This window comes from Oncorhynchus tshawytscha, unplaced genomic scaffold (genome assembly GCF_018296145.1).
Source record: "Oncorhynchus tshawytscha isolate Ot180627B unplaced genomic scaffold, Otsh_v2.0 Un_contig_12116_pilon_pilon, whole genome shotgun sequence".
Taxonomy (NCBI): Eukaryota; Metazoa; Chordata; class Actinopteri; order Salmoniformes; family Salmonidae; genus Oncorhynchus; species Oncorhynchus tshawytscha.
Window position 1 is genome coordinate 87501 of NW_024609383.1, and position 10000 is coordinate 97500.

Consider the following 10000-nt stretch of genomic DNA (forward strand, 5'->3'; position numbering starts at 1 on the left):
ATAGATTTAGAGCATGGAGCTCCCCATTCACACAATAGATCTAGAGCATGGAGCTCCCCATTCACACAATAGATCTAGAGCATGGAGCTCCCCATTCACACAATAGATCTAGAGCATGGAGCTCCCCATTCACACAATAGATCTAGAGCATGGAGCTCCCCATTCACACAATAGATAAACATATGTGAGCAGATCACATTCAGCCAGAACAATCAGCAATCATCAGACAGGTTTAGTAGAATTAGTAGCTGTCGAATGTAGTAAATATTCCTCTGTGTGTACTGGATTCACTTAGAATGGGGAAAATGTCCTGTTTTCAATGACTACTACTGACGTATTGTCATACTGTCACATTGCAGACAAGGAGGGATGTCACTGGACTTGGAGAAACCAGGGGAACGGCAGGGGAAGACAAAGGAGATGAAGAAGCAAAACACAGGAAAGGAAATAAGGAAAGACAGAAAGAAAGGAGAGATAAACGGGGCCAGAGGTGACTAGAGAGAGAGAGAGAGAGAGAGAGAGAGAGAGATGGATGGATGGATGGATAAAGAGCGAGAGATGGATGGATGGATGGATAAAGAAAGAGAGAGAGATGAGATAAACGGGGCCAGAGATGGCTAGAGAGAGAGAGAGAAAGAGAGAGAGAGAGAGAGAGAGAGGGGGATGGATGGATAAAGACAGAGAGGGATGGTTGTGGCCCATACCTCCTGTCCCAGTAGTGGTCGTGCCTCCAGGACTCTCTTGGTCTTGCTCTCCTCTCTGACCGGCAGCAGAGACTTGAGGAACTTGGGCGTCTGGGGAGAGAGGGCCTTGAATGGGCTGGAGTTGAAGAAGGTGGGGCTCTCTGGTACCAGACCTGAGGGGGAACGCACTAGTAAAAACAAACATCATAGCTCTTTAAATTCTACATTTAGAATGATTTTTAGTCCTATACTATTCTTAATCTGTCTGGGAAACCAGCCATTGAGTTCCTATTACAGTCCTCATACGGAGGGAGGGCCTGGAGGTTTTCCTGACCGAGAAACACCCAGGGCCCTAAATATGATCTAAAACAAGAGTTTCCTGGTCAGGCCTCCTGGTCTCAACTATAGCTGGAGTTGATGCTGTTGATTTCTGGGTGTTTACCGTGATTCTCTGTCTTGTTTCTGAGTGGCGTCCCACACAGAGAACCACCGTCCTGGGGAGTGCAGTCAGAGACATCCTGATGAAGGTCACAATGGTCCTGGAGGACCAGACAGACAGGTTAGAGTCACAATGGTCCTGGAGGACCAGACAGACAGGTTAGAGTCACAATGATCCTGGAGGACCAGGCAGACAGGTTAGAGTCACAATGGTCCTGGAGGACCAGACAGACAGGTTAGAGTCACAATGGTCCTGGAGGACCAGACAGACAGGTTAGAGTCACAATGGTCCTGGAGGACCAGACAGACGAGACTGGAGGACCAGGCAGACGGACAGGACCAGACAGACAGGTTATAGTCACAATGGTCCTGGAGGACCCCTGGTCACAATGGTCCTGGAGGACCAGACAGACAGATGGTCCTGGAGGACCAGACAGACAGTCACAATGGTCCTGGAGGACCAGACAGACAGACTGGAGGACCAGACAAACAGGTTAGAGTCACAATGACCCAGGACAGACAGACGGAGACACAGGTTATAGTCACAATGACCCTGGAGGAGGACCAGACAGACAGACAGACAGACAGGTTATAGTCACAATGACCCTGGAGGAGGACCAGACAGACAGACAGAGACAGACAGACAGACAGACAGACAGGTTATAGTCACAATGACCCTGGAGGAGGACCAGACAGACAGACAGACAGACAGGTTATAGTCACAATGACCCTGGAGGAGGACCAGACAGACAGACAGACAGACAGGTTATAGTCACAATGACCCTGGAGGAGGACCAGACAGACAGACAGACAGACAGGTTATAGTCACAATGACCCTGGAGGAGGACCAGACAGACAGACAGACAGGTTATAGTCACAATGACCCTGGAGGAGGACCAGACAGACAGACAGACTATAGTCACAATGACCCTGGAGGAGGACCAGACAGACAGACAGACAGACAGACAGACAGACAGACAGACAGACAGGTTATAGTCACAATGACCCTGGAGGAGGACCAGACAGACAGACAGACAGACAGGTTATAGTCACAATGACCCTGGAGGAGGACCAGCCAATCAGGTCTGTTTATAATAATGAACCATCCTGCTGTACTGTAGGACCCAGTCTATATCCTCCCAGTCAATCAGGTCTGTTTATAATAATGAACCATCCTACTGTACTGTACCGTCCAGTCTACATCCTCCCAGCCAATCAGGTCTGTTTATAATAATGAACCATCCTACTGTACTGTACCGTCCAGTCTATATCCTCCCAGTCAATCAGGTCTGTTTATAATAATGAACCATCCTACTGTACTGTACCGTCCAGTCTATATCCTCCCAGTCAATCAGGTCTGTTTATAATAATGAACCATCCTACTGTACCGTCCAGTCTACATCCTCCCAGCCAATCAGGTCTGTTTATAATAATGAACCATCCTACTGTACTGTACCGTCCAGTCTATATCCTCCCAGTCAATCAGGTCTGTTTATAATAAAGAGTCATCCTGCTGTACTGTACCGTCCAGTCTACATCCTCCCAGCCAATCAGGTCTGTTTATAATAATGAACCATCCTACTGTACTGTACTGTCCAGTCTACATCCTCCCAGCCAATCAGGTCTGTTTATAATAATGAACCATCCTACTGTACTGTACCGTCCAGTCTACATCCTCCCAGCCAATCAGGTCTGTTTCTAATAAAGATCAGGTCTGTTTATAATAATGACTGTACAGTCTACTGCTGTACTGTACTGTACTGTACCTTCCAGTCTACATCCTCCCAGCCAATCAGGTCTGTTTTAATAAGGAACCATCTGGAAGACAACAGCAAGTCGATCACTATCCTCACTGACAATCATTTCTGTTTACATAATGAACCATGGGGGTACTGGTGTGTGTGTGTCTCTTACATCCTCCCAGTACAATGGGGGTCTGTTTATAATGAACCATGTGTGTGTGTATGTGTCTTACGTGCTGTACGTTGGGGGTACTGTGTGTGTGTGTGTGTGTGTGTATGTGTCTTAGTCTATACGTTGGGGCCAATCAGGTCTGTTTGTGTATGTGTCTTACGTACTGTACGTTGGGGGTACTGGTGTGTGTGTGTCCTCCCAGCCAATCAGGTCTGTGTATGTGTCTTACATGCTGTACGTTGGGGGTGCCAGTGTATCCTCCCAGCCAATGTGTGTGTGTGTATAATGTGTCTTACATGCTGTACGTTGGGGGTACGTTGGGGGTACTGGTGTGTGTGTGTGTGTATGTGTGTGTGTGTGTATGTGTCTTACATGCTGTACGTTGGGGGTGCTGAAGCTCCTTCTGATGTTTCTCCCTTTAACAGACAGAGCTTCCTTCACCGTCACCGCCTGATGACATCAATCAAACAAACGTTATTGTCCCCAGAGAGAAATGTGGTTGGCAGTGATCCATCTAGATACCTCCGTTACACAAACCACACAGGACTCACACACATCTAAACTCATCATTTACCATGTGGAACAGCAAGAGGCAGTACGATTCAACAGCGTGAAGTGTGTGTGTGTGTGTGAAAAGTGTGTGTGTGTTTGTGTAGTGTGTGTTTGTGTAGTGTGTGTTTGTGTAGTGTGTGTTTGTGTAGTGTGTGTTTGTGTAGTGTGTGTTTGTGTAGTGTGTGAATTGTGTGTGGGTGAAGTGTGTGTGTGTGAAGTATGTGAAGTGTGTGTGTGAAGAGTGTGTGAAGTGTGTGTGTGAGAGGTACCTGTCTGAGTCTCTCCAGGCTCAGTATATTCTCCACCTCCAGAAGTCCTCTGGTGTATTGCTCTATGTAGGTCTGTCCATCCTGACTCTCCTCACCATCTCCCCTCGCTGCCATCAGGGCCAGAGTCTCTCTCTCCTCAGGCTCCTCAGACGCCTGTACACACCATTATTACATTACAAAACAACATTATCATATTGCCACACAACACAACATTATCATATTACAATACAGCATTATCGTATCACAATACTACATTATCATATTACAATACAACACATTATCATATTACATTACAACACAACATTATCATATTACAATACAACACATTATCATATTACATTACAACACAACATTATCATATTACAATACAACACTATTATTATATTACATTACAACACAACATTATCATATTACATTACAACACAACATTATTATACCACAGTACAACCTTATCATATTACATTACAACACAACATTATCATATTACAATACAACATTATTATACCACAGTACAACCTTATCATATTACATTACAATACAACACAATATTATTATACTACAATACAACACAATATTATTATACTACAATACAACACTATTATTATACTACATTACAACACAATATTATTACACTACAATACAACACAATATTATACTACAATACAACACAATATTATCATATTACAATACAACACAATATTATTATACTACAATACAACACAATATTATCATATTACAATACAACACAATATTATTATACTACAATGCAACACAATATTATTATACTACAATGCAACACAATATTATTATACTACAATGCAACACAATATTATTATACTACAATGCAACACAATATTATCATATTACAATACAACACAATATTATTATATTACAATGCAACACAATATTATTATACTACAATGCAACACAATATTATTATACTACAATGCAACACAATATTATCATATTACAATACAACACAATATTATTATATTACAATGCAACACAATATTATTATATTACAATGCATTACAATGCACAATATTATTATACTACAATGCAACACAATATTATTATACTACAATGCAACACAATATTATTATACTACAATGCAACACAATATTATCATATTACAATACAACACAATATTATTATATTACAATACAACACAATATTATCATATTACAATGCAACACAATATTATTATACTACAATGCAACACAATATTATTATACTACAATGCAACACAATATTATTATACTACAATGCAACACAATATTATTATACTACAATGCAACAACATTATTATACTACAATACAACACAATATTATCATATTACAATACAACACATTATCATATTACATTACAACACACCATTATCATATTACAATACAACACTATTATTATATTACATTACAACACAACATTATCATATTACATTACAATACAACACAATATTATTATACTACAATACAACACAATATTATCATATTACAATACAACAAAATATTATTATACTACAATACAACAACATTATTACACTACAATACAACATTATCATACTACAATACAACACAATATTATCATATTACAATACAACACAATATTATTATACTACAATACAACAACATTATTACACTATAATACAACATTATCATATTACAATACAACACAATATTATTATACTACATTACAACACAACATTATCATATTACATTACAACACAACATTATTATACCACAGTACAACCTTATCATATTATATTACAACACAACATTATCATATTACATTACAACACAACATTATTATACCACAGTACAACCTTATCATATTACATTACAATACAACACAATATTATTATACTACAATACAACACAATATTATTATACTACAATACAACACATTATTATACTACATTACAACACAATATTATACTACAATACAACACAATATTATTATACTACAATGCAACAACATTATTACACTATAATACAACACAATATTATTATACTACAATGCAACAACATTATTACACTATAATACAACACAATATTATTATACTACAATGCAACACAATATTATTATACTACAATGCAACACAATATTATTATACTACAATGCAACACAATATTATCATATTACAATACAACACAATATTATTATACTACAATGCAACACAATATTATTATACTACAATGCAACACAATATTATTATACTACAATGCAACACAATATTATTATACTACAATGCAACACAATATTATCATATTACAATACAACACAATATTATTATATTACAATGCAACACAATATTATTATACTACAATGCAACACAATATTATTATACTACAATGCAACACAATATTATCATATTACAATACAACACAATATTATTATATTACAATGCAACACAATATTATTATATTACAATGCAACACAATATTATTATACTACAATGCAACACAATATTATTATACTACAATGCAACACAATATTATTATACTACAATGCAACACAATATTATCATATTACAATACAACACAATATTATTATATTACAATACAACACAATATTATCATATTACAATGCAACACAATATTATTATACTACAATGCAACACAATATTATTATACTACAATGCAACACAATATTATTATACTACAATGCAACACAATATTATTATACTACAATGCAACAACATTATTATACTACAATACAACACAATATTATTATACTACAATACAACACAATATTATCATATTACATTACAACACAACATTATCATATTACAATACAACACATTATCATATTACATTACAACACAATATTATCATATTACATTACAACACAATATTATCATATTACATTACAACACAATATTATTATACTACAATACAACACAATATTATTATACTACAATACAACAACATTATTACACTACAATACAACATTATCATACTACAATACAACACAATATTATCATATTACAATACAACACAATATTATTACACTACAATACAACACAATATTATCATATTACAATACAACACAATATTATTATACTACAATACAACATTATTACACTACAATCTTATCATATTACATTACATTACATTACAACACAACATTATCATATTACAATACAACACAACATTATCATATTACAATACAATACAACATTATCATATTACAAGAGAGTCAACCAAACTGTGTCCTAGGGTGGTATAGCTGTCTAAGAGTTAACAATGTAGCCATGTTATTTTCTACTTCCTGTATATAGATAGCCATGTTATTTTTTACTTCCTGCATTTAGCCATGTTATTTTCTACTTCCTGTATATAGATAGCCATGTTATTTTCTACTTCCTGCATTTAGCCATGTTATTTTCTACTCCCTGTATATAGATAGCCATGTTATTTTCGACTTCCTGTATATAGATAGCCATGTTATTTTCGACTTCCTGTATATAGATAGCCATGTTATTTTCTATTCCCTGTATATAGATATCCATGTTATTTTTACTTGTTATTTTTATTTATTATTCACTGTCACAATGTTTTATTTTATCTTTAACTGCATTGTTGGAAAAGGACCCGTAAGGAAGCATTCTCAACGTTATTCTACACCTGTTGTCTACCAAGCATGTGACACAACCTTTGATTTGATATAAAATACAACCTGTCCAATTAAATAGACCTAAAACATGTGAGAAGGGGGACTCCCTCACTCCTTAAGAAAATTAATGAACAATACTTTTTGTACCATTTTCTCTGGATACTAAAAATGAAATAAAAATAGTTTCTAACTTTATTTGGACACTAGTCCCCTGCAGATGGTTCAGACTAGTTATTGTTGGTATACTATATTTAACACAGTGACACTGACATCACACAGGAACAGTGAAGCTCTTTACCTTTGGTATATTTGACAGAATCTCATAGGTGACTCCACAGGAGTACAGTGTGTTCTTCAAGGACATCCTTCTCTTCAGACTCTGGGTGAAGCTCTACGGTAGAGAAAAACAACATGGTGGATCAGTACTGAGTACAGTGTGTTCTTCAAGGACATCCTTCTCTTCAGACTCTGGGTGAAGCTCTACGGCAGAGAAAAACAACATGGTGGATCAGTACTGAGTACAGTGTGTTCTTCAAGGACATCCTTCTCTTCAGACTCTGGGTGAAGCTCTACGGCAGAGAAAAACAACATGGTGGATCAGTACTGAGTACAGTGTGTTCTTCAAGGACATCCTTCTCTTCAGACTCTGGGTGAAGCTCTACGACAGAGAAAAACAACATGGTGGATCAGTACTGAGTACAGTGTGTTCTTCAAGGACATCCTTCTCTTCAGACTCTGGGTGAAGCTCTACGGTAGAGAAAAACAACATGGTGGATCAGTACTGAGTACAGTGTGTTCTTCAAGGACATCCTTCTCTTCAGACTCTGGGTGAAGCTCTACGACAGAGAAAAACAACATGGTGGATCAGTACTGAGTACAGTGTGTTCTTCAAGGACATCCTTCTCTTCAGACTCTGGGTGAAGCTCTACGGCTCAGAGAAAAACAACATGGTGGATCAGTACTGAGTACAGTGTGTTCTTCAAGGACATCCTTCTCTTCAGACTCTGGGTGAAGCTCTACGACAGAGAAAAACAACATGGTGGATCAGTACTGAGTACAGTGTGTTCTTCAAGGACATCCTTCTCTTCAGACTCTGGGTGAAGCTCTACGGTAGAGAAAAACAACATGGTGGATCAGTACTGAGTACAGTGTGTTCTTCAAGGACATCCTTCTCTTCAGACTCTGGGTGAAGCTCTACGACAGAGAAAAACAACATGGTGGATCAGTACTGAGTACAGTGTGTTCTTCAAGGACATCCTTCTCTTCAGACTCTGGGTGAAGCTCTACGACAGAGAAAAACAACATGCCAGACAGAGAGTGTTACAGGGCAGGATTCCCGGACAGAGGTGAAACCCAGTCCTAGCATGCCTGTTAGTCCAGGACTAGGCTTAATCTGGGTCGGGAAAACTGGGATTTAATGTTTCTCTAATCTAATTATGTGCTGTCAGTCATGTCAGTAGTCACCAGGCCGGTCAGTGCTGTTTGTTGTAGATGTTGACAGATGTGTGTCTGTCTGTCTGTCAGTCTGTGTGTGTGTCTGTCAGTCTGTGTGTGTGTCTGTTAGTCTGTGTGTGTGTCTGTCAGTCTGTGTGTGTGTGTGTGTGTCTGTCAGTCTGTGTGTGTGTGTGTGTCTGCCAGTATGTGTGTGTGTGTCTGTTAGTCTGTGTGTGTGTCTGTCAGTCTGTGTGTGTGTGTGTCTGTTAATCTGTGTGTGTGTGTGTCTGTCAGTCTGTGTGTGTGTGTGTGTCTGCCAGTATGTGTGTGTGTGTCTGTCAGTCTGTGTGTGTGTGTGTGTGTCTGTCAGTCTGTGTGTGTGTGTCTGTCAGTCTGTGTGTGTGTGTGTGTCTGTCAGTCTGTGTGTGTGTGTCTGTCAGTCTGTGTGTGTGTGTGTGTCTGTCTGTCTGTGTGTGTGTGTGTGTGTGTGTGTCTGTCAGTCTGTGTGTGTGTGTCTGTCAGTGTGTGTCTGTCAGTCTGTGTGTGTGTCAGTGTGTGTGTGTGTGTGTGTGTGTCTGTCAGTGTGTGTCTGTCAGTCTGTGTGTGTGTGTGTGTGTCTGTCAGTCTGTGTGTGTGTGTGTGTGTCTGTCAGTCTGTGTGTGTGTGTGTGTGTCTGTCAGTGTGTGTCTGTCAGTCTGTGTGTGTGTGTCTGTCAGTCTGCGTGTGTGTGTGTGTCTGTCAGTCTGTGTGTGTGTGTGTGTGTGTCTGTCAGTGTGTGTCTGTCAGTCTGTGTGTGTGTGTCTGTCAGTCTGCGTGTGTGTGTGTGTCTGTCAGTCTGTGTGTGTGTGTGTCTGTCAGTGTGTGTCTGTCAGTCTGTGTGTGTGTCAGTCTGTGTGTGTGTGTGTGTGTCTGTCAGTGTGTGTCTGTCAGTCTGTGTGTGTGTGTGTGTGTGTGTCTGTCAGTCTGTGTGTGTGTGTGTGTCTGTCAGTCTGTGTGTGAGTGTGTGTCTGTCAGTCTGTCTGTGTGTGTGTGAGTGTGTGTGTCAGTCTGTCTGTGTGTGTGTGTGTGTGTGTGTGTGTGTCTGTCAGTCTGTG

General features: G+C 38.8%; 1 protein-coding gene across 1 annotated transcript in view; it reads right to left on the reverse strand.

Moving 5' to 3' along the window:
• Positions 1-10000, reverse strand: part of LOC112242566 (kinesin-like protein KIF13A) — a gene marked incomplete at its 5' end in the record, with an annotated part of 72451 nt that overhangs the window by 5731 nt on the left and 56720 nt on the right. Inside the window, 6 exon segments of the mRNA XM_042315077.1 lie at positions 705-871; positions 1126-1222; positions 2888-2939; positions 3352-3485; positions 3857-4009; positions 7771-7863. Coding sequence (XP_042171011.1) covers positions 705-871; positions 1126-1222; positions 2888-2939; positions 3352-3485; positions 3857-4009; positions 7771-7863 — 696 coding nt within the window.